We start from the raw sequence: 26319 nt of genomic DNA, 5'->3' as shown, positions 1-26319 counted from the left end.
GATATTGCACTCCCTTCCCTGTGATTGTAAGCCGCCCTGAGTCCCCTCAGGGAAAAGGGCGGCCTATAAATCTTAATAAATAAAAAAAATGAAAATGAAAAATACTGAAACAAAGCCAGCACTCCACACACCCCTACCAAGATTTATAGAAAGACGGCAGCTCCGATCACACTTTAAGCCCAAAACCCAGCCTGAAGATGGCAAGTGAGACCTCGCTGAAACGTTGCCAAGACAATCTCAATCTTACACGGGAAAAGACCTGAATACAAGTCCAGCATATGCAGATAGACAGATAGATAGATAGATAGATAGATAGATAGATAGATAGATAGATAGATAGATAGATAGATAGATAGATAGATAGATAGATAGATAGATAGATAGACAGACAGACAGACAGACAGACAGACAGACAGACAGACAGACATATAGGTAGGTAGGTAGGTAGGTAGGTAGGTAGGTAGGTAGGTAGGTAGGTAGGTAGGTAGGTAGGTAGATAGATAGATAGATAGATAGATAGATAGATAGATAGATAGATAGATAGATAGATAGATAGATAGATAGATAGATAGATACGGGTTACATGTACAGATAAAAGAAACACAACAGATATGTAAAAGAAGTGCAATGTGTTGCAAGGAAGTTATGTTTGTATAAACAAAATTAAAAAAATTAAAAAAGGAAAATATTAAAATGTGCAGAAACGAATAGACTAACATTAGCAATTAAGGAGAAAGAACACTCTGATTATTATATCATATTATATCATATGGGAGTTTTACCATTGGTTAGAGAATAAAAAGGAAAATTGGAAATAAAAGAAGGCAAAAAGAAGAACAGAAAATATATCAAGATAGAGATAAGAATAAAATGATAATTTGTAAGTATGATGAGAATAACTATGTTTAATGCTATTGCTGTATTTTATTAGAAGATATGTTAGGAAGGAAATGAAGAGCTTTACAATGTTTAAGTGTTCAATGTATTATAATCTATGGAAGGATGTTGCACAGAAATATTTGTACCCGGATGACGCACTGCTTAAGGAAAAATGGAATGATTATATTTTTAAAATTGAAAAATAAATTAAAAACTCTATTAAAAAAAAATATCTATCAACAGCAGCTGGGCTGTTTCAAAAGCTACACAGGGTGGGCCATCACCTTTGCTAGAAAGGGCAATGATGATGTTACCTCGTTGGGTAATGAAACGTCTGCAAGAAAACAGCCAAGCTCAAAAAGCATTGAGGACACTCCTTGAATTCTCTACCTTTCAACAGCCAGCCAGCCGACACTCACCCGCCTGATTTCTTCTGGCTCCTCCTCCTGCAGAGAATTGGAGGGTGAGGAGATGGGTGTAAGCCGCTCCTCGGGGGACTGGGCCGCGGGGGGCAGGATGGAACTTCCTCCCAGGCTGAGCCCCAGCTGAGAGCTCAGCTCTGATTGGTCGATGGTGGTCAGCTGCCCATGCCCCATGAGGCCAGTGCTGATGTCTGTCATAGGCACATCAATGGTGACAGGCGGATTGGCGCTGTACTGGGTTTCTATGGGGTGATCCAAATCCTAGAACAAGGGTAGGATACAGATGTAGGACAAGGCAGCTTCTGCCGTGAAACCAGGGCCCACATTAGCTTCCTGGTCAGCTGTTTCACACCTCTGCTCTGCAGACTCAACTTGATTGGGGGTTCAGAAGGTGCTGAGAATCTCCAAAGACATTGATTGGGGTTCCCTTCCTCCTTCCCACCCCCAAAAACACAGCAGCAGGAGTCCCTGTAAATGATCTGTTTACAGATAGTCCTCAACGTACGACCACAACGGAGTCCTGTTGCTAAGCGAGACATTTGTTAAGCGAGTTTTGCCCCCTTTTACAACTTTTCTGGCTACGTTCATTAAGCGAATCGCTGTAGTTGTTAAATTAGGAGCATGCTCGTCAAGTAAATCTTGCTTGCCCCTTGGCTTTGCTTGTCAGAAGTTCTCAAAAGGGGATCACATGACCCCGGGACACTGCCACTGTCGTAAATACGAACCAGTTGTCAAGCATCCAAAAGTAAATCATATGATCATGGGGATGCTGTAACGGTCGTTATGTGTGGAAAATGGGCATAAGTCACTTTTTTCAGTGCCGTCGTCCCTTTGAATGGTCGCTAAAGAAACTGTTGTAAGTGGAGGACAACCCGTATTCTGTTTGTGCCGTGACTTTCTAAGCACTTACAAAACCAGACTAAAAGTAAACTTAAAAATATAAACATGAACAGCATACACTCTGAAATCCTGGAACGATTGAAAGCCTGGTGAAAGAAATTTGGCTGTGTCGTTTCCTATGCAACAACAAACTACCTTCTCCTCACTGGCATGCCGGACAGATAAGCCACTGATGGTCAGGAGATGGGGGGGAATCTTGGGTCTCCCCATTCTTGACAGATTGGAAAGACAGGCAGGAAATGCTCCAGCTCCCCTCCCTTAAGGAGGTCCATCTAGCATAGGAGTCCTCAACCCCAAAGCTACAACCCACTACCAGAAAGAAAGTGCCTTCCACCCACAAACTCATACAGCTTGTTTGAGAGTCATATCTATGGTCTGCATGGAGTGCCGAGAAGGATCATATCAGATTGGGGGAGGGGGGTGTCCAAAGTTCTGGAGGGAATTCCTTCAATTGGTTCCTCCCAGGGCCTTAGCTCGGCTTTTCATCCGAGCACAAATGATGCAGCAGAACGAGCTAATACAATGGGGGAACAAGATTTGAGGTGCTACATCAAATATGAGCCACCGTGGCGCAGTGATTAGAGTGCAGTACTGCAGGCTATTTCTGCTGACTGGCGGCTGACTACAATTTGGCAGTTCAAATCTCAACCAGGCTCAAGGTCGACTTAGTCTTCTGTTCTGACCCCCCTCGTTCCACACCACAGCATACTCCAAGCCAAAGATAAGTTACGGCATTTAATTAACAGACAGACAGGTCCTTGGCAGCAAACCAGCACAGACAAGCTTGGGCAGCAATAAACACAGATAAGGCTTGGCAGCAATCCAGCCTGCCAAGCACACAGTAATGTCCTCCGACATTCAATCCTGCATTGACTTCTGCAAAGAGGGCCGTGTGCATCTTTTTATAGTCTGGAGAGGAGCCTAATGACCACCAGCTGAGTGCAATTACCTCCTGTAACGGTGCAACTGTTCCTGACGCCTAATAGCTCTTCGATGCCCTGCATCCAGGAACAACTCACTACTGGCATCCAGCTCACTCTCCCTTGTCTCCTCCCCACTGGTCCAAGGCTCAGGTGCCTCCTGGTAGCCAACCAGCCTCTCTGCGCCCTGCTCGGAGTTGGAACCCTGTCCAGGGTCGTCCACATCCTCCAGAGCCGACTCATAGGGCCCCTCGCTGTCGGAGTCTGGTGGCAGCTCCAAAGGCTCCTGCTGGGCACAACAGTCTTTCATCCTTCTGAGCTGGGTAAAATGAGGACCCAGATTGTTGGGGGCAATAGGCTGACTCTGTAAACCGCATAGAGAGGGCTGTAAAGCGGTATTTAAGTCTAAGTACTATTGCTACGTCAAACAGTAAACAGAACCGGGCTGTGGCTTGTTCAAACCTGGGCTTCAGAAAAAGTTGGTGAGCGCATGCATGAAGCTTCCCTTGTGCGAGCAGACGGCGCTTTTACACAAATGGAGCTTCGCACAAGGGCAAAGGCCTCCACTCGTACGAAGGGAGGGCGCATGCACTGCTCACACAAATTGAGCTGTTTGCGCACAGATGCACTTGCCACTCACACACCTGCCACCACACCCCAGCAGGCTGCCAAGCTGTAATTGCTGATCTAACAGAACCAAGCAGAAGAGCTTTTTCCATGGTGGCTCCCTCCCTGCGGAATATTATCCCTGCAGAGGTAAAATTGAACCCCATTCGATACTCTTTCTCCAGGCTGAGAAGACCTGATTCTGTCAATAGGCCTGGGGACCCCAGAGTGAGATGGAGGCTATCAAATGGCTTGTTTGATTTCTGTTGCCAAGGGGATGAGTTTTATACGGTTTTCCATTGTTTGCATATTGGGCTTTTATCTTTGTAATCCCACCCAGAGTCTGCTGAGAGTGAATTGAGCGGAAAATATAATTTTTCATAAATACAGGATTTCTGTTTGCCAGCCTCTTTCTCCAGCCACTTACTGGGATGCATTAAGGTCCAATTCCTGCCTGTCTCAAAGGCCATAACATAGCTCCCCAAAAGTGTGCCTTCACAACTACCAAATTTTTCTGAATGTCCTCCCTGCCAAACTGGAGGGCTGATTTTTCATTGAGAAAGGATTGAAAAATTCCCTTTTTAACTCTTAATGTAACCCTTTTTAGCAATAGTACTTATATACCACTTCACAGTGCTTTACGGCCCTCTCTACGAGGCTTACAGAGTCAGCCTATTATCCCAACAACCTGGGTCCTCATTTTACCAACCATGGCAGGATGGAAAGCTGATTCAACCTTGAGCCGCCCAGCATTGAACTGGTGGCAATTGGCAGAGTCAGCCTGAAATACTGCATTTTAACCACTGTTCCATCACAGCTCCTTTTAACTCTAAATGTTCCTATTTAACTCCCAATTTTATTCATTGGTTTTATGTTTAATTAAACCTATGATGCTGCTGGAAGACGGTGCCAATCAGCACTCAGAATAGCTTTCCTAAATGAATAAACTGCGATCAAACCAGCAACAGAAAACCATGTTTCCCCTTCTCTTGTTCCACCTCCAAACCACGTTCTTATGATGTTTGGCTTACCATGGCTAGCCCACCACTCAGCAGCCCGCTCCCTTGCCCCATAAGGCCATGGCTAATGCCCACAGGTATGTCAAGGGCCTGAACCCCATATTGGGCCGAGAAGGTGGCATCGGGGGCAGTCACGGGGTCACCCAGGTCCTCAAAGTGCCCGACCACATCAGAAACAGCCAAGGAAGGGTCGGCGTCCAGGGCGATGGGTGGAATCTCAAACTCTTCGTCCCCCAGACTTGGCGTGTGGAAAGTCTGTATAAGGCAAAAAAGGAGAGAAAGAAAAAGAGAGAAGGAAGAAAGTTTAATTCAAGCCAGGATAGGTTGCAAACCTAGTTCAGACATGCCTATTGCGGTGAGCAAGTATCCCCGCAAAATCTTGAGGAAAAAAGGAGCTGATTCTTTCTAAATGAACATTTAAAAAAAAGTCAAGCTGTGTTCACATTGTTTAATATCATTACACATGTCAGGGGAAAAACTGGATTACTAATTATTGCACTTACTAGAAATTGAACAGGCAATCCAGCGTGACAATCAGACAACCAATCAAAAGGGACAGCTTGAAGCCCATTGGCCCCGACCCACTGACCAATGTTACATTATATACCCTAATCCCGCAAGCACCTGACTTTTGGGATTCTGCCTCATTGTCATTGTGGCAATATAGTGCATATAAGCCTTTATCAAAGAGCACCAGGTCTTACTTTATTTTTCTCACACATAGTCCTCAAACTACAAACCGCAATTTGGATTGGAATTTCTGCAATGTGCTCTACATGGGGCAGCCCTTGAAGAGTATTCGGAGACTTCAACTCGTCCAGAATGCAGCCGCGCGAGCGATCGTGGGTGCACCTTGGTACACCCACGTTACACCTATCCTCCGCAAGCTGCAGTGGCTACCCATTAGTCTCCGAATCCGCTTCAAGGTGCTGGTCGCTATCTATAAAGCCCTACATGGCATCGGACCTGGGTACCTGAGAGACCGCCTCCTGCCGATTACCTCCCATAGACCGATTAGATCTCACAGATTAGGTCTCCTCCAGATTCCATCTGCCAGCCAATGTCGGCTGGCGACCCCCCGGGGGAGAGCCTTCTCTGTTGCAGCTCTAGCCCTCTGGAATGATCTCCCCATCGAGATCCAGACCCTTACTACCCTCCCGGCCTTCCGCAAAGCCACCAAATCCTGGCTGCTCCAGCAGGCCGGGAGGCTTGTGAAACATCCAGCTGCACTGGCTACCGATCAGTCTCCAGATATGTTTCAAAGTGCTAGTCGTAACTTATAAAGCCCTTCATGGTATTGGACCTGGGTACTTGAGAGACCGCCTGCTGCCAATTACCTCCCAAAGACCCGTTAGATCACACAGGGTCGGCCTCCTCCGGGTTCCGTCCACCAGCCAATGCCACCTGGCTGCTACCCGGGGGAGGGCCTTCTCTGTGGCAGCTCCGGCCCTTTGGAACGAACTCCCCGCAGAGATTCGGACCCTCACCTCTCTCCAGGCCTTCCGGAATGCCGTCAAAACCTGGCTGTGCCGGCAGGCCTGGGGTTGATGAGTTCCCCTCCCCTCTCGACCTGTATGACTGTATGATTCTTGTTTATTTTAATCATGTGTATTGTGTTCTATGTTCCCTTTTCCCCCTTTGAGTTGTTCGCCGCCCTGAGTCCCTCCCGGAGAAGGGCGGCATACAAATAAACTAAATCTGAATCTGAATCTGAATTTCAGTCATGAAGCAATGCTTTTTAGATATACATATATATAAGGGAATCACGCCCGATTTTATGACCTGTTTTGGTGCCGTCACTAAGCAAATCGCACAATCATTAAACGAATTTGACTCCCTGCCCCATTGTCAATAGCACCTTGGGAAGGTCAGATTGACAGATGAACAGAGTTGGAAGGGACTTTCTAGGTCATCTAGTCCAACCCTCCCCTTAAGCAGGAGAGCCTACACCATTTCTGACCAAATGGCAGCCCAATCGATCAGTCGTAAATATCGGCCTGTTGCCAAGCAGCCCAATTTTGAATTACGTCACAAGGAACACTGTGACAGCCGTAAGCCACTTCGAGCAGACGTTTAAATGAATGGTCGTAAGTCGAGGACTATCTGTATTATTATTTTCATTTTTTTGTTATGTTAGCCCAAGAAGCTGGACCTGGCCGGGATGCAATGCCCAATGAAAACACACAATGAAATGGAGATTACAATAGACTTTACGCAGGAGGAGGACTAGGGGAATCACTCCCACTAGGGCTGTGTAAAGGTCACACCTTAAACCAGTCTTGTCAGGATCTTATTTGTAGTATGTCTAGTTTAAAGAAGAGAAGGGCTAGAGGTGTCTAGTTTAATGAACTATTATGTCTAATGTAAAGAAGAGAAGGACTAGTGGGGGGTGACATGATAGCAGTCTTCCAAAAGAGGGCGAACGAGAAGTAATGGATGGAAACTAATCAAGAAGAGAAGCAACCTAAAATTTAAGGAGAAATATCCTGACGTGTAGAATAATTAATCAGTGGAACAGTTCTACTTTAGAAGTTGTGGGTGCCCCATTTCTGGAGGTTTTTAAGAAGCATTTGGGCAACCATTTGTCTGAACTGCTTTAGGGCTTCCTGCCTGAGCAGGGGGTTGGACCAGAGGACCTCCAAGGTCCCTTCCAACTCTGTGATTCTGTTCTGTTCTATGTAATTACTTTATACCATGGTTACATTTAATCAGAGCAAGCATTCCTGAAGGTTTTGCTGAGCAAGCTGTTTTCATTACCCTTTACATTATAGCAACGGATTGTGAAATGCCTGCAAAGCTAAAATAAGAATTCCTTAACAAGATGCTAAATTTTTAGGAGGTCTTTTGACCTCTCCTTCAATTGGAAGAAGCAGGTTTCCCCTGGCTATTAAGACCCAGAGAAGGTTCCCCAAAGTGAAGGGCTGGATGCTATTATAAAGAAACCAAATAAATTATATAAATTATAGGGACTGGAAGCTAAAACAGATGAAGAACGGTTGCAGGAACTGGGTATGTCTAGTTTAATGAAAAGAAGGACTAGGGGAGACATGATAGCAGTCTTCCAATATCTCAGGGGTTGCCACAAAGAAGAGGGAGTCAAACTATTCTCCAAAGCACCTGAGGGTAGAACAAGAAGTAATGGGTGGAAACTAATCAAGGAGAGAAGCAGCCTAGAACTAAGGCAAAATTTCCTGACAGTTAGAACAATTAACCAGTAGAACAACTTGCCTCCAGAAGTTGTGAATGCTCCAACAGTGGAAGCCTTTAAGATGTTGGATAAAAATTTGTCTGAAGTGGTGTAGGGTTTCCTGCCTAGGCAGAGGGTTGGACTAGAAGACCTCCAAGGTCCCTTCCAACTCTGTTATTCTATTTCTATATTTATTTGGTTTCTTTACAATACCCGCCAAATCTTCAACTTTAAACTTCAATCTTGAACTGTCTACTGTGGACATCACCCCATTCCTAAGAGATCCGTAAAGGGGGCATGCATAAGTGCACCAGCGTGCTTACCATCCCTGTCCTACTGCCCCCATTCATTTCCTTTGTTCGTGCCCATGTTTATACTTATACCTGTTATCTTGTACATGTTTGACAAACGAAATAAATAAATAGATAAATAAATGTCTGCCTGTAATTTGCCACTAAGAAGAGAGTTTATAAAGTCAAAATCAACAAGCCAATTCAAACATCTCGGCAGGTCACATCATATTCCAAGTTTCTGGCGTGAGTTGAGTTCAGTTCGTCTTTTTATCAAGGACCGTTTAAACTTTTCTAGCCCTATTTATACAGCAGCATCTGCAAGAAACTTCCCGGCCAGCTCACTTCCTTTTTAAGTCATTGTGGTGAAGAAAGATAAGGAAACCAAACAGAATTAAATCTACTTTACCCGGGCTTCGAGTAAATAACTTTACACCGACGTCATAATGAATTAAATTCAAGGGAAAAAATTTAAAAAATTTTTTTAAAAAAAAGCCCTGAGAGAATAGCATATAAGCAAATTTACCAGACTTGAGTTCAAGTTAGGTGGTCTATTTAAAATCCCGGAGAAGCAGAAGTAATAAGGCGCTGCGGTGAGAAGATGGACTTGAGTGCAGCATTAAAATGACTTCTGGTTCTCACACAGGAAAGGAGAAAAAAAAAAGTTCTATTTCCTCTTAAAAAGAGTCCAGGCTATTGTCTTGGCATTTCGTAAAACCATGCTTGTTCATTGGTGCTTGCATATGCTCGTCAAGGCTTCCCTCTTCTCCAGATTGGTTCCTGTTTGCGGTCGCGATGCCTTCACTTCGGGATTGGCTCGGGCTCAACGGGCAACCGCCACTTTTCTTACGCAAATCTGACATGCTCCTACTGGAATCCGTCCCCCCCATTGGACTTGTGCGGCGATCGTTTTGACAGCCCATGGCGCTGGGCCAGTAGCGGGTTTCAAAAAATTTGGAGCCTACTCTGTGGGGGTGGCCTCCTTTGTGGGAGTGGCTTGCCGGCCATGTGACCTGGTGGGAGTGGCTTGCCGGCCATGTGTTTTCTCTTTCTCTCTCTCTCTCTCCCCTTCCTTTTGTCTCTCTGTCCCTTTTTTCTTTTTTTCTTTCATCTCTCTCTCTCACTCTTTTTCTTTCTTTTTACTTTATTTATTTATTTCTTCCTTTCTTTCTCTTTCTCTCTCTCTCTGTCACTCTGTCTGTCTGTCTGTCTATCTCTCTCTCTGTGGCAGTGGTGGGTTTCAAAATTTTTTGGAACCTCTTCTGTAGGTGTGGCCTGCTTTCCGGGTCCACTGGTGGAACCTCTTCTAACCGGTTCGGTAGATTTGACAAACCGGTTCTACCGAATAGGTGCGAACTGGTAGGAACCCACCTCTGCACTGGGGCCCTCCTACAGATCTAGATGCTTCCTTGGGTCCGCATCATTTAGCGACCGTTCCAAGTTACGATGGCGCTGGAGGAAAGTGACTTAGTACTGCCTTTCGTTGCCGCGTTCCCCATAGTTACGGGATCAACATTCAGACGCTGGCCACAGGACTCTTATTTATGACGGTTGCAGCATCCCGGGGGGGGGGGGAGAGATCACGTGATTCCCTTTTGCGACTTTCTGACGAGCAACGTCAATGGGGAAGCCAGGTTCACTTAACGACCATGTTACTAACTGAATGTGGTAGTTCGCTTAACAACCCTGGCAAGCAAGGACATAAAACGGGGACAGGCTCATTTAAATTTTGGGTTCAATTGCAGTCGTAAATCAAGGACCACCTGTTATCTTTAGCCATTTAGCTAGAATTGATATTCTATGTTTTCACCAACCTCTACTCTCTTTACTTATTAGCCATGTGCTATATTTTAGCCTCTTGATGCGGGTGAAGAAGGAGAATGCAACAGTTGGCTTGAAACTCAACATTAAGAAAACTAAGATCATGGCATCCGGCCCTCTCAATTCCTGGCAATTAGATGGGGAGGAAATGGAGGTAGTGACAGATTTCATTTTCCTGGGCTCCAAGATCACCGCAGATGGGGACTGGAGCCAAGAAACTAAAAGACGCTTGCTCCTGGGGAGGAAAGCTATGGCAAATCTAGACCGCGTACTAAAAAGCAGAGACATCACCCTGCCAACAAAAGTGTTATGAGAAAATAACCCTAGATCTCTTCCTACACCTGTACTCTTCAATTCCATACCTGGCCTATGTTCCTATTGAGATATCTTATAAGACATTATATTACAGTGCTTGCTTTAAAACTCGCAAACTAATGAAATATTTATAATCCGTATTGTGACTTGCAATTGAAATATAATCAGTTTTGGAGATGTTTTCAACATGAAACGTCTGGAGCATTAAGAAATAAGGAACTTATTAGATCCCAAAAAGTTAGCTTGTATGTACCCGAATTTACAATCTAAACGCTGGAGATGTGATTGTGCTGACACTACGTATTATCATATATGGTTGACTTCTAAAAAAGTCAAAGCATTTTGGATAAAAATATGGTGGATTATTCAAAACATTCTTAAAAAGAGGATAAAGTTTGCTCCTCAGTTATTCTTGTTAGGTATAATTACAGACTGTAATAGAGACTAATTTGATTTTGAACTTAACAACAGCAGCAAGATTGTTGGTGGCGCAGTACTGGAAGAAGGAAGAATTGCCTACTATTCAAGAATGGACGTTAAAAGTAATAAACTTAGCAGAGATGCCCAAAATATCAGCATACCTGAAGGAAAATACAAGTTGGAATGGAGAAGATGGACTGATTATATTCAAAACAAATATTGGACTAAGAAATTTCAGTTAGCTTATGAATGAATGAACAAGGAATGTTACAATTTACCTAAAAAGTTAGCTTAATAAAGGGGGAGTTAAAGTATAAGTGAAGGTACGATGCTAAAGTTAGTTAGTTTATGTTAGCGTATGATTGTTAAATGTTTATACCCTGTATTTTGCTCTGGGAGGTTGGGGAGGGGGAGGGTTGGAGGGGGTGCGGAGTTGGTGTGGAGGAAGGGAAGGGGAAATGTGTAAAATCTATTAAAACTCTTTAATAAAAAAAGAAATAAGGAACTGAAAGTTGCAGATGGTAGCAGATTTCAGATGAGCGCATTGAAATGTGCCAACTACAGGATGGCACTGTGAAGTGAGGAAGTTACCCTGGTAATATTTCAGGGGAACAGGAGACATGTTAAATGAAGGTATAAAAGTGAAGGTTAAATTTCATATCGGGACCATTGATGGTAGCTGCTCCTTGCTAGCTATTATCTTATTGCAATAAGTTGTTGAGGTAAGTATTGTCTTACTGCAGTATTGATGTATAACGTTGGCTTTTCAAGTTCTAAATTGCTCGTGAAATGAACTCTTGATTCACAGCAGAATCTTGCCTGCATGCTTGCATGTTGTTTTATTCGCCTTGTTTTACGACAGTGCGTATAGTCAAGACTATGGTTTTCCCAGATGCAATATTTGGCTGTGAAAGTTGGACCATAAGAAAGGCTGAGCGCCAAAGAATTGAGACCTTTGAGCCCTGGTGCTGGAAAAGACTCCTGCGAGTCCCTTGGACTGCAAGGTGATGAAATCGGTCACTCCTAGAGGAGATCAACCCTGCTCTTTAGGAGGCTGGATCCTGAAGATGAGACTCAAATACTTTGGCCACCTAATGAGAAGGAAGGACTCACTGCTGAAGAGCTTAATACTGGGAAAGACTGAGGGCAAAAGAAGAAGGGAACAGAGAATGAGATGGCTGGATGGAGTCATTAAAGCAGTCGGCGTGAGCTTACCATATTTTTCAGCGTATTCCCTCAAAAAAGAGGCTGAAAATCTGGGTCCGTCTTATACACTGAATACTCATTTTTTGCCTCCCGAAACCCCGCCCTTTCACAAAAATGGCAGTGCAGAGCCTTTAGGAGCCTTGCAGAGTGCTCCTGGGGGCTGGGGGAGGGCAGAAATGAGTGAAAAATGGTCCGTTTTTTGCTCAATTTTGCCCTCTCCCAGCCCGCAGGAACACTCTATAAGCCTCCTAAAAGCTATGCATGCCTCCCCCCATATATTTTTTTGACAAAAAGCAGGCCGTTTTGGGGAGGTCTGCAGAGTGAAAAAACTTTTTTTTTTATTTGCCTCTGGAGTTTGCTGCAGCTAAAAAACAGGGGTCGACTTGGGAGTAAGGCCATAGTTGGATGATGAATGGCGCTTCTTATGGGGAATAAAAGGGGAATGGAATTTGCAGAAGACAATTAGTTCATTTAATTGGTTCGTGACTCTCCGAGACACCTTGCCATATTTGGCAGAGATCGGCCTGGCAGCTCTCCAAGCCAGATAAGGTCTGTGACTGTAAATCCTCCCTTGAAAGCCTTTGCTGGATGTGAATGAGAAGAATTCACAGTCAATTAATAAAAGGGGGGTTTGTCGGGACCAGAAGTTTGCTTCATGCTCTTGGGAAACCTGGGTCAGAATAGCACCTTTGGGACAACCATGACCTGGATGAATCTCTAAAGATTATGATGTACTATTGTTGTCCTGCAGGAGGGTTGAGGCGTCTGTCGAAGAGAAATCCCCTTTGTTGTGCAACTCGTCTGAAATGCTGGTTGAAGCACAGCTGGGAGCTGAATGGCAGATGCTCTTCGACTTATGAAAAGCAGGTGCAGAATTTCTGTGGCTAAGCAAAGCGACGAAGTGAGATTTTGCAAAAAAAAATTTTTGCCAAGGTTGGTAAGTGAACTATTGGGGCTGTTAGATGAATCATGTGGACGTTAAGCAAATCCAGCATCTCCCCCCTCCCCCCAATTGCTGTTGCTTGTTCGAATCCAGCTGGGAACATCTCAAAGGACGATTAGGGGATCCCAGGATGCTACACCACGTTATAAATCACATGTGGATGACCAAGTGCCCAAATTCTGATTCTCTGATCCGGGGATCCAAAGGTGCTTTTTTTTTCAAAAGGCAACTGCACTTTGGTTCTGTTTTTTCTCAAAGATGTTTCGCTTCTTATTCAAGAAGCATCCTCAGATTCTAACTACCGTATTTTTCGGAGTGTAAGACGCACCGGAGTGTAAGAAGCACCAAGATTTTGAAGAGGCAAATTAAAAAAAAAAGTTTTGCACTCTGCAGACCTCCCAAAAACCGTCCGTTTTTCACAAAAATGGGCCCGTTTTGTTTCAAAAAAACAGCATGCATAGCCTTTAAGAGGCTTATAGAGTGCTCCTGAGGGTGGGGGCCCTCCAAAATGAGCAAAAAACAGCCCATTTCTTGTGAAAACAGGCCTATTTTTTGTCAAAAAAGGACATGCATAACCTTTAGGAGGCTTATAGAATGCTCCTGGGGACTGGAGGGGCAAAAATGAGCAAAAAAACAGCGCATTTTTTGCTCATTTTAGTCCTCCCCAGCCCCCAGGAACACCCTGGAAGCCTCCTAAAGGCTATGCACGGCTACTTCTGCAAAGGGGGTGGGGTTTCGGGAGGCCAAAACTGCTGTATTCAGTGTATAAGACACACCCAGATTTTCACCCTCTTTTTCGAGGGAAAAAGGTGCATCTTATACTCCGAAAAATACAGTAAATGCTAAGGAATTAAAGGATTTCAATCCCTTGAAAAATCTCCAAGGCAAGAACTTGGGGAGAACTGGATCGGATGATCTTCTAACGCAGGGGTCTCGAACCTTGGCAACTTTAAGGCTTGTGAACTTCAACTCCCAGAATTCCAGCTTTGCTTAAAGTTGCCAAGGTTGAAGAGTCCTGTTCTAATGTGCATTGTAACACCATGCTTGAAAATGGGTCATTTCCAAGCTGAGCTGCCAAATATGCACTCACCAATCCTTAAATAACATCATCACTTAAAAGCTGTCAGAGAGCCAATCCGACAGAGGAGACCAAAAGCTGGAGAAGCAAGGAACCAATGAACCAAAATTGTACTACCAGCAGCCTGGACCCTGAGCAAATAAAGGAACTGTGCTTTGAACAAGGGGAGAGAGAGAGAGAGGGGGAATCCATTGTATGAACCACAGTGGCGCAGTGGTTAGAGTGCAGTACTGCAGGCTACTTCTGCGGACTGCCTGCTGCCTGCAATTTGGCAGTTCAAATCTCATCAGGCTCAAGGTTGACTCAGCCTTCCATCCTTCCGAGGTGGGTTAAATGAGGAACCAGATTGTTGGGGGCAATATGCTGACTCTGTAAAAGCATTGTGAAGTGGTATATAAGTGTAAATGCTATTGCTATCCTCAGCACAGCCATGGCTTCTCATCTGCTCCTCCATCTAGCCAGGGTCTTTCAGCTTGGAATTTATTTATTGGGGAAACTTTGGTAGTTTTTAACTCTATGGAAATGTCACCCAGGCTCCTCTGTGGTGAGTTTATGTTTTATTGGGTCAATGAAAAAAAACAACACACACCCTCCTTCCCCATGTATCAGGAAAGTGTGGTTTTCTAGATTTAGGCCTAGCGCCTGCGTCAAAAAGGGAAGGGAGGTTTTCTGAGTTTTGAATGAAAATACCGTATTTTTCAGAGTATAAGACGCTCCTGGCTTTTGGGGAGGAAAACAAGAAAAAAATGTTATTAAATGTTATTGATGTTTAGCTAGAATAGGCCATAGGAATAGTGTTATTGGGATAATAGAAATAGCAAATGAGATGCCAGTATGTGGTTATGTCTTGAGTTTTGGTATGTTTTATGATGAAGGACGTTTAAACAATTATAGTCAAACAAGAACGGGGGTAGGATGATGGTAATATGTACAAATATATTTGATTTAAAATACTAGAATTAATATGAATCATGGGTGACTGTGAAAGAAACGCATGAAATTTTTTTGTAACCAACTGATACACTTTCTACAGTATGTAAATAAAGAGGATTTTTTGTGTTGTGTCTGTTTTGAAAACTAAAAATAAAAAAACTTTTAATAAAAAAGAAAAGAAAAAAAATCGGTCTCTGCCTCCCCGCAATTTGCCTCCTTGCAGCAAACAGCGCCTTTCAGTTTCAGCTTCAGCACAGCCTGATTAGCACAAGCAGCTGATTGTTGATTGGACCCGCCTCCCAACAATCAGCTGTTTCAGGATGCAGGAATTGCCACTGCCTATTGCTGTCTCCGCGCATCCCATTTTCGGCCTCCACATCCCGTTTTTAGCCTCCACACGCCCCATTTTTGGCCTCCACGTGCCGTGTTTTCCGGATTGGAATGGGTGGAAAAATGGGGCATGTGGAAGCCGAAAACAGGGCGCACAGAGGCCAAACATGGGATGTGAAGGCCGAAAATGGAACACGTGAAGGCGGCAATAGGCAATGACAATCTCTGCAGCCTGAAACAGCTGATTTGCTACAAGGAAGCAAATTACTGGGAGGCAGAGGGCAAAGGGTGGGGGATGGTGAGTGGGCGGAGCTACATTCAGTGCATAAGACATACCCAAACTTTAAGGTGGGGGAAATGTATCTTATACTCCGAAAAATAGGTATGTGCAGATGAGATTATGAAGGGCACGTTAAAATAATCCGAGGAGCACTTGAGTTCATAAACTGGGCAGAACCAGCAATCAGATTCAGTTTCTTTGGGACTTTATGTGGATTGATAAAATGACCGTTCAATTTTTTTAAAAAACCCATCTATTTGGGGGAAGGGATCAAGCAGAAGGGTCTTCCCGGGGGCAAGTTACATTCATAAAAACAATACAGCTGAAACTCGTCTGGTTGAAAAGTGATGGCTTCGAACTTTTAGCCTTACAAAACAAGTTAGCTTAAATCAGCAGCCTTCGGGCATCAGGGTGGATTTGATTTAAATTAAGCCAATTGAAATCGAGTTGATTGAAATCACGAGTGAAATCGCTCGTAAAAAAGACTTGATTTCAATCCATTTAAATCATCGTTTTTAAAAGAGCAACTGTCATCTCTGTCCCGCAGCGGTTCCTCCTCTGACCGGCTGTTGACTGAAGTCCCATTCCCTTTAACGGGACGGCTGGTGAGACGGCTGTGACGCAACAAGGGGAGGGACAGGTGACTGGATGCCTGCTAAGAGGCGCTGCCGTGATGGATTTGAAATGACAGGCGCTCTTTAATATTATATTTATAAGCTGCTGAGAAGGTTTCACTTTCACTGCTTGCCCTTCCTCCTCACATTTGGTGGCACAGATGCATTTCACTTCAAACCATCATACAGTTTGTAGTCTATGTAGATTTGCAAAATAATGGGATAAGGGAGTATTCCTGAACTTTCTTTTATGATTTGTCTCATGGTTACTGTGAAATTGTGTGAATGCATCAAGGCAGGGGATGTTATCTCAGCTTTGCCGAGCTTGAGTTTCCCCAAAAGGTTTTACATATACACATACACATACACATACACATACACATACACACACACACACACACACACACACACACACACACATATATATATATGTTGTATTTGTGCTGATAAATAAATAAAGGGAGACTAGTATAGATCTATTTCAAGCTATTTAGCTCTCATCAGCTAGCCATACCCTTACTGGGATTTGAACCTGGGCTATATTACATACTAGGCAGACTTCTTAGCCATTAGGCCACAGGCTCTTATCCGTTATCAGCGAAGCCAGGGTGAAAGGTATCTTTCTGATATCTGATAGATACCTTTCACCCTGGCTTCGCTGATAACGGATAAGAGCCTGTGGCCTAATGGCTAAGAAGTCTGCCTAGTATGTAATATAGCCCAGGTTCAAATCCCAGTAAGGGTATGGCTAGCTGATGATAGCTTGAAATAGATCTATACTAGTCTCCCTTTATTTATTTATCAGCACAAATACAAAAAAAAAATGTAACAAAAAAGGCAACAGTAAAAATATTGGGTTTCTGCCTGGATGGTCTCTTGTGACGAGCCGAAGGACAGAGAATGGAAGTAGTGATCTTCCTCCCATATTTGGGCATACCGGGGGTTGTAAAATCTAATATATATATATATATATATACACATACATACATATATATATTATATACATATATATATATATACATACACACACGCACACACACACAAACATATATATATACACATACAGAATATACAGCCTCGTGCTACATTTAACTGAGCTCCCTTTCATGCTGAATAAACTCAATTATTAATGTATCTTAAATCGAAAACTACCTTGCTCCCCCGATATAAGACCTCCCCAGATAATAAGCCTAATCGGGCTTTTGAGCGCATGTGTGTAACACAAGCCCTCCCCGAAAACATTGCGATGAAGCAGCAGCCTTGAGTTGACCATTTGCCGCCTCCAGCAGCCTTGAGTTGAGCTCGCCACCTCCTGCACCTCAAAAATAATAAAACCTCCCCGAAAATCAAGCCAAGTGCTTATTTCGGGGATCAAAAGAAAATAAGACCGTGTCTTATTTTCGGAGAAACACAGTAATCTGCAGATAGATTTTTTTTTACTCCAAAAGCATTTCATGAAAATAAATTTGATAACAAATTTAAAAAATCTGATTTAAATTTTTAAAAATCCAATTTAAATTTTTTTTAAAAATCAGATTTAAAAAAAACCATTGATTTTTTTTATCCACCCTGTTCGGCACGCAAATCGTTTTGCAGCAGCCTAAATTACAAATAGTCCCTTTGACTCCAAACCCAATCATGCAGCAGAGGCGCCCCCACTGTCCCGCCCCCAGTCCGTGCAAGCAACCCCGTTGCCATCTCACCTCAGCCCCCGACAGGAAAGGGTGGGTCGTTCCCGTGATAGCCAGGTAATTCTCATTTCCCCCGGGGAACTTAGGAGAGAAAGGAAAACAGCGTCAATCAGTTTCTCTTCCCTTTTTATCTTAAACCAGCAACACAGCAGAAGCGCCCCGGGATAAAACCACAATATTTGCACAGCTAGAAGTTTATGATGCCTTTTGCAGTTGTAGAGCTGTTCTCTCAAACTCATTCATCTCCCCCCGCCCCCCTGCGGCCAGAATATCAATTCTAGGTAAATGTCTAAAGATAACAGCCCAAAATTTAAATGAGCTTCTCCCCATTTTATGTCCTTGCTTGCCACAGTTGTTAAGCGAACCACCACAATTCAGTTAGTAACACGGTTGTTAAGTGAATTTGGCTTCCCCATTGACGTTGCTCATCAGAAAGTCACAAAAGGGGATTACGTGGTTTCTCCCCCCCCAACATGCTGCAACCGTCATAAATAAGAGTCCTGTGGCCAGCGTCTGAATGTTGATCCCTAACTTCCACCATGTTTAAGACTTATAGCAATAGCAGTTAGACTTATATACCACTTCATAGGGCTTTCAGCCCTCTCTAAGCGGTTTACAGAGTCAGCATATTGCCCCCAACAACAATCCAGGTCCTCATTTTACCTACCTCGGAAGGATGGAAGGCTGAGTCAACCCTGAGCCGGTGAGATTTGAACAGCCGAACTGCAGTCAGCTGAAGTAGCCTGCAGTGCTGCATTTAACCACTGCGCCACTTCGACTCTTTTAACTTGCGGACTTCAAGTCCCAGAATTTCTCAGCTAGCTGTGCTGGGTTGAGGAATTCTGGGAGTTGGAAGTCCGTCCCCCCCAAGTCTTAACGTTGCCAAATTTGGAGACTCTCGCACTAAGAGAGACAAAACCAACCACCGGATATTAGGTTGAGCCACCCTGTGGCTCGCTTGACTTTGGCAAAACGCAAGAACTGGCTGGCATTGGTCTAAAAGTCTGGTTTAGCGTGACTGACCAGCCTACCCAACTCTGACCTATTCAACAAACCAGGTTTAACGATGTGATGACAACGTGAGGTAGAAAACAGCCAGAGAGTGACATAGGAGCATAAAAGAACTTTTAATGACCCCATAATCCCTTGCGGCATGGAGTCTGGGCAGCTCAACGAAGCTGAGTGTTTATTGGCCGGATGCCTTTCCTGTTGCTAATGCAGAACTTTGTTCATCATGTATATTCTCATTGTGCCGAGACAGAGAAATATCTTCCTAGAAACGAAGTCACAGCCTCCTGATTGGGAGGCAGGAGCTCCACCTCTACGCCACCACACCACTCACGAGCATTGACAATTGAACGTGAAACAAATAGTCTGAAGGTTGAATCATGGCATGTAAAGATTCCCCTCACATATATGTGCTAGTCATTCCCAACTCTAGGGGGAGGTGCTCATCTCCGTTTCAAAGCCAAAGAGCCAGCGTTGTCCAAAGCATGACTAAACGCCGAAGGTGCACAGCGCACTGTTACCTTCCCACCAAAGGTGGTTCCTATTTTTCTACTTGCATTTTTCACGTGCTTTCGAACTGCTAGGCTGGCAGAAGCTGGGATGAGTAATGGGAACTCACTCTGTTATGTGGCGCTAGGGATTCGAACCGCCAAACTGCCGACCTTTCTAATCGACCACTCCGCATCTTGGCCACTGAGCCACCGTGTGACACTGAATCAGGACAACTGGACCCAAATTGGTCCAGCTGCCATGATTCCACCTTCAAAGACCTCTGAAGGTTGTCTGGAGGATGACTGAGAATCTTCATGGGAAATGATACTCTTTGGTTTAAGTTGCTGTCTTTGAACCGTTTGGAAAGTGGGAGTCATGAAGGACCACAGAGCAGAGTTAATACAGATTCTCTACTCACAGTCTGGCTGGGTCAGCTTCACATACAAATGCCGTCCAGAAGGACTTTCTCTTGGAAAGTTTGACTTGGCCAGGAAGGACTTTATAATGCATGGACATTTTGTGGAGGTAGAGGACAGCGTGACCCGACAAATGCGCATGCAACAAAAGCACGCCAACAAAAGCGCGGCGAGAAAACCACATCATAAACGTGCCCACAACAACGCGCCAACAAAACCGCGCCCACAAAAGGGCGATTTCAGTTAAGGTAAGGGTTAGGGGTTCAGGGTTAGGTTTAGGGATTTCAGTTAAGGTAAGGGTTAGGATTAGGGATTTCAGTTAAGGTAAGGGTTAGGTTTAGGGTTAGGTTTAGAACTCACGGTTATTACTTGTTTGTTGAAGGCGCGCTTTTGTCGGCGCGCTGTTGTCGGCGCACTTCTGCGCTCATTCGTTGGCGCAATTTAGAACTCGTGGTTTTCTCGCCACGGTTTTGTCGGTCGCGCTTTTGTCGAGCACGCATTTGTCGGTGAACCAGAGGACAGGTAGCCCCAAAGATGATTTTTTTTTTCAGGAGGCAACTGGACTTATTTTATTTCTTTTTGAAGACGTTTTGCTTCTCATCTAAGAAGCTCCTTCAGCTCAAGACAGGATGGTGGGAAAGGTAATGATTGATCCTCCTTGCAGATAGCTGGTCATTTGCATGCTTTTTAGAGGGTCGTTGAAGCACTTGAGGGTTTATCTGTGTCCTCGGGAATCATCCGAGTGGCACTCCTGGACCCCGTAGTCTGCAATTCCCAGAGGAACTTCTTGGATGGGAAGCAAAACGTCTTCAAAAGAAAAAAACCCAGAAAGTTCACTTGCCTCTTGAAAAAAAAAAACATCTTTGGGACTCCAAGTGGCCTCAACGACTCTCTAAAAAGGATGCAAATGACCAGCTGTCTGCAAGGAGTATTCAGAGCAGAGGAAGCTTCTAGGATGAGAAGCGAAATGTCTTCCGAAGAAAACAAGAAAGTCCAGTTGCCTCCTGAAAAAAAGCACCTTTGGGGACAAGAACCTGGATGACCGAGGATCTCTACAGCGGTGTTTCTCAACCTTGGCAACTTGAAGATGTCCGGACATCTTCAAGTTGCCAAAGTTGAGAAACACTGCTCTACAGGCTTTTTAAGAGAACAGCACTTGCTCATTTCCGCAGGAAGCATCAATGAAGCCACCATTCCAGGAATCCAAAGCATAGGATCACCAGCCAATTGGGAGGGGGGGGGGGGAGAGCAAACAGCTGCTGAATTGAATGAATGAATATGAAGCTTGCTATAGTGTTTTCACTGCTAACATCTGCAGTCCGAGCAGTTTTTCAAAACCCAACAGCAGAGATATTGGGGGGGTGGGGGGGGGATTCAGAAAAGGCAGCAACGGGATGAAACCTCCCCTTTTGAACCGCCACTGCCGCATCATCTCATATCGGGATATTCCTTCAGCAGGCTGCCCGTCTTCCAGAAAACCTGCTGAGTCTGCTTACTTCAAAAGACCTGGAGCTGAACACAGCAGCCCCTCAGCGTACAGTTCGGAAGTTTCAAAACCACTGCAGGAAAAGAGAGGAGAGGAGAAGAGGAGAGGAGAGGAGAAGAGGAGAGAGGAGGAGTGGGGAAGATAAGGAAAATAGAAAAGGAGAGGAGAGAGAAGAGGGGAGGAGGGGAAGAGGAGAGGGGAATATAAGAAAAATAGAAAATGAGGGGAGGGGAGAGAGAGAGGAGAGAGAGGGAACGGGAAGAGGAGAGGGGAAGATAAAGAAAATAGAAAATGAGGAGAGGGGAAGATGGAAAATAGAAAATGAGGAGAGGAGAGGGGGAGAGGAGAGGGGAAGAAGGAAAATAGAAAGAAAATGAGGAGAGGGAAGATAAGGAAAACAGAAAATGAGGAGGGGAGAGGGGAGGGGAGGGAAAGAGGGGAGGGAAGGGGAAGAAGGAAAATAGAGAGAGGAGGAGAGGGGAAGATAAGGAAAATAGAAAATAAGGAAAGAGAGGAGAGGGGAAGAAGGAAAATAGAAAGAAAATGAGGAGGGAAGATAAGGAAAAACATAAAATGAGGAGGGGAGGGGAGGGAAAGAGGAGAGGGAAGGGGAAGAAGGAAAATAAAAAATGTGGAGAGAGGAAGAGGGGAGGGGAAGAAGGAAAATAGAAAGAAAGTGAGGAGAGGGAAGATAAGGAAAACAGAAAATGGGGAGGGGAGGAGAGGAGAGGGGAAGAAGAAGAGGGGAGGGGAAGAAGGAAAATAGAAAATGTGGAGAGGAGAGAGGAAGAGGGGTGGGGAAGAAGGAAAATAGAAAGAAAATGAGGACAGGAACGAGGAAGATAAGGAAAACAGAAAATGAGGAGGGGAGGAGAGAGGAAGAAGGAAAATAGGAGAGGGGAGAGGAAGAAGGAAAATAGAAAATTAGGAGAGGATAGGGGAAGAGGGGAGGGGAGGGGAAGAAGGAAAATAGAAAGAAATGAGGACAGGAACGAGAGGAGAGGGGGAGAGGGGAGAAGATAAGGAAAATAGAAAATGAAGAGAGGAGAGGGAAGGAAGAGGAGGGGAGGGGGAAAGATAAGGAAAATAAAAATAAGGAGAGGAGAGGGTGTGGAAAGGCAGAACAGGTAAGGGTTTAACTGTGAGCCCTCTTGCCCATCAGCAATGTTCAGATGCCTTTTGAGGTTTGACATGTTTTTGTTCCTGAAATTCTTCACATGTCATCAAAGGGAGCTGCTCAATTTTCAAGTGATTAAATAAATGACCATTTATCTTATCTGGGCAACGCCAACCCGTATTTATTATGCCGGTCAGAAATATTCTACCGCAGACTTGGGTATTTTACAGCCTCTTGAGTCACATTCCGGCCCTTTGGCTGCTGCTGTCTGTCCCACTGTGGATTGATTTTACTTTGAGGGCGAGTGTTTTTGTTTCTTCTTTTCAATTCCTCTGCCTGCATGCCTCTGCGCTTTCACAGTCCTCTTAGTTCAGCCCTCAAGAACAGGACCAGTTTCTCATGTGGTTCCTTGGGGAAATCAATTGCCCGTCCTTGTTCTTTTGCCATGGGTCTCAACCATAGCAACTTCCAGATGTATGAATGTCAACTAGAATAGCATTATTCGAATAAGAGAGTTGGAAGGGACCTTGGAGGTCTTCTAATCTAACTCCGTTCACGCAGGAAACCCTCCATACCATTTCAGGCAAATGGTTGTCCAATCTCCTCTTAAAGACTTCCAGCGTTGCGGCATTCACAACTTCTGGAGGCAAGCCGTTCCACTGATTAATTGTTTTAACTGTCAGGAAATTTCTCCTTTGTTCTACCTTGTTTCTTCCCTCGATTAGTTTCCACCCATTGCTTCTTGTCCTGCCCTCAGGTGCTTTGGAGAATAGCTTGACTCCCTCTTCTTTGTGACAGTCCCTGAGATATCGGGACCCTGCTATCATGTCTCCCATAGTCCTTCTTTTCATTAAACTAGACATACCCAGTTCCTGTAACCGTTCTTCATATGTTTTAGCCTCCAGTCCCCTAATCACCTATGTTGCTCTTCTCTGCACTCTTTCTAGAGTCTCCATATCTTTTCTACATCGTGGCGACCAAAACTGAATGCAGTATTCCAAGTGTGGCCTTACCAAGGCATTATAAAGTGTTATCAACACTTCATGTGATCTTGATTCTATCCCTCTATTTATGCAGCCCAGAACTGTGTCGGCTTTTTTGGCAGCTGCTGCACATTGCTATCATGTCTCCCCTAGTCCTTCTTTTCATCAAACTTAGACATACCCAATTCCAGCAACCGTTCGTCAACTAGAGAGTGAAGTTCATACAACTCCGAGTTCCCAAGGTTGAGAAATACTGTTCCACAATAGCATGAATTGTGCTCCGTGCAGTAAGTCATTCCATTTTAGCCCCGCTTCACGGAAGATCATAGATATGGAAGGGTTCAAAGTACACTGGGGCTCATAACTCCTCCCCCTCAGAAAAAGGTGACACATAAGAAATTCAAGATCAGGACTCTGGGACAAATATAGAACAAAAGGCTACCGCACATTACAGGACAATGAGTAATGAAACATTCCGTTGCGAGTCTGTAGAAGTGTGGATTAACATAAACCACAGAGATTTCCCACATACAGAGCTGAGTGCTGTCCATCTTAATTTCAGGGAGTAAAAAGATCTCTGAACAAAATCCATCCAGCTTCTCTTGTCAAGTGGGAAAGTTTAAAGGCATAAGCACAATATATCCAATGTTCTATCAACTTGCAGCTCCGGAGCCGCATGTGGCTCTTTCAGCCCTCTGCTGCTGCTCCCTGTCGCTCCACAATTGATAGGGCTTTCAGTTAGAACAGGTAGAGGAAAAAGGACGCCGCACTAGGAGGAGACTATGGTGGGGGAAGTCAGCTCCAGATTTTGAACAGGGGGCTTCCGATTAGGACCGTTGTGGCTCTTTTGAATGTTTAAGGTTGCCAACCCCTGTTCTATCTAAACACCCAATAACCCTGGAAGCATTATTGCAGCAGGAATAGAAAATTGGATCGTGGGTTTTATGAAATGCGGAAAGAACTGAAGAAAGGATCGCAGATGTTTTCATACGGAAAGGGTGAGCTCCTTCTTAACCATAGTCAGAAAATTCCACATGAATTTCAACCTAATTCCATGGTAGCCTAAAAAGTTTATAAATAGCTCTAGCAAGGGGAGTCCCAGCATATGATTAAGCTATGCTTGGTTCCTGAACATTTTATTCTTATTCTGTGAATCAATAAGGTAAAGGTTCCCCTCACACATATGTGCTAATCATTCCCGACTCTAGGGGGCAGTGCTCATCTCCGTTTCAAAGCCGAAGAGCCAGCGCTGTCCGAAGATGTCTCTGTGATCATGTGGCCGGCATGACTAAACGCCGAAGGTGCACGGAACGCTGTTAATTTCCCACCAAAGGTGGTCCCTATTTTTCTATTTGCATTTTGTACGTTGCTTTCAAATTGCTAGGTTGGCAGAAGCTGGGACAAGTCAGGGGAGCTCACTCCGTTACACGGCACTAGGGATTCCAACTGCTGAACTGCCGACCTTCTGATCAACAAGCTCAGCGTCTTAGCCACTGAGCCATCCGATCCCTTTCCATAATGGTTATCCTCCCATAATACTGTATAAGATGGCTTCACTCCCACAGCATATGATTAAGCTGTGCTTGATTCCAGAACATGTTATTCTTATTCTGAGAATCATTATCATGTTTCCCCGAAATTACGACATGTCCTGATAATAAGGCCATGCCACATTTTTCTGGTGGGCAAAAATATAAGCCCGGCCCGCAAATAAGCCCCCTGAACAACCCCCCACCTCTGGCCAGGCAGAGTACCGCTTACCAACCTAGCGATATCCAAAAAGGTGCCAAGCCGCGGGAACCGGGGGGAGGCAAAGGTGATCGCATTGCTTAGTGCTTTCGGGATACCGCTAGGTTTGTGAGCGGCTCTGTGCCCAACTGAAGAGGGGGGTTATCGGGTGGCTGCTCTCTTGCGAGCGGGCTCCCAAAGAGCCGGGCACAGCCTCATGGGCGAATGGCTGTGTTGCGCTGTCACAGCAGTGCAGCACAGCAACCATGAAGCAACCACACTCATGTGCAGCCACTCAGCAAACCCCCTTTCCAGCCAGGCACAGCGCCATTCACTGACCTATGGCTCAGGGCACCTCCGCTGCCACGCTTTTTTTGCGGCTTCCAAACTGAGTCTTCCGGCAGTGGCTGCTCTGAGTGTACGCCCTATGGTAGTATGCTCTGCGGCAGCTGGCCCACAACCATAGAGCGTATGCCCAGAGCGGCCCCTGCTGGAAGACTCACTTTGGAAGCCGCAAAAAAAGCCATGTGGCGGCGTCGGTGGTGCCCTGGCTCTGTGGAGAGAGCTGGGCCATGCATCGTGAGGCTGGCAGGTGCGTCAGTGAGAGTGGAACAGCCGCTCATTGCAACCCCCCCTCCAGCCATGCAGAGTGCCATTTTCAAGGTGCCAAGCCGCGGGAGTCGGCGAACAGACGCTCACGCGGCTCGGCGATACCCCTGGGTCAGTGAATGGTGCTGTGCCCGGCTGGATAGGCAGTTTGCTGGGTGGCTGTGCATGAGTGTGGTCATTTCATGGCTGTTGTGTTGCACTGCTGCGACAGCGCAACACAACCATTCGCCCATGAGGCTGTGCCTGGCTTTTTGGGAGCCCGCTCGCAAGAGAGCAGCCGCCCAGCAACCCCAAAACAATAAACCCTCCCCTCATAATAAGGCCCAAGCCATATTTTGTGTGTAAAAAGACTCTGTCTTATTTTCTGGGAAACACGGTACATCACATATTTTTCATGCTAATCCCATCACATTTTTCAGGATAAACTATTTTATTTCCCCCTCAATTATCTTTTGCCACTTTATGTCCATGCCTCTAATCTATGCTCCTTTGATCCAATATAGTTCTTTTTCCACTATTATCTTAGAGCAGGGGTCATGAACCTTAAAACACTCAAGGTCATAACCGGAAGCCCCCCGTTCAATTCTGAAGCCGACCGAAAGTCTGGTTCTCCCACTATAGTGTCT

General features: G+C 44.9%; 1 protein-coding gene across 2 annotated transcripts in view; it reads right to left on the bottom strand.

Moving 5' to 3' along the window:
• The window catches only part of TOX4 (TOX high mobility group box family member 4), a 39580-nt gene that overhangs the window by 10613 nt on the left and 2648 nt on the right, over positions 1-26319 (bottom strand). The window contains exons 2-4 of one of the 2 annotated variants that reach the window (XM_087714193.1): positions 17867-17935; positions 4759-5001; positions 1299-1562 (exon numbers count right to left, since the gene is read on the bottom strand). In XM_087714193.1, coding sequence (XP_087570319.1) covers positions 1299-1562; positions 4759-5001; positions 17867-17935 — 576 coding nt within the window. The remainder of the gene's footprint in view (positions 1-1298; positions 1563-4758; positions 5002-17866; positions 17936-26319) is intronic. The other variant, XM_087714194.1, reaches the window with a different exon arrangement.

This window comes from Thamnophis sirtalis, unplaced genomic scaffold, assembly GCF_051295495.1.
Source record: "Thamnophis sirtalis isolate CommonGarterSnake01/CBP01778 unplaced genomic scaffold, rThaSir2_p1.2 scaffold_4, whole genome shotgun sequence".
Lineage (NCBI taxonomy): Eukaryota > Metazoa > Chordata > Lepidosauria > Squamata > Natricidae > Thamnophis > Thamnophis sirtalis.
Note: the sequence above shows the minus strand (reverse complement) of the source record. Positions and strands in the feature narration are given on the sequence as shown.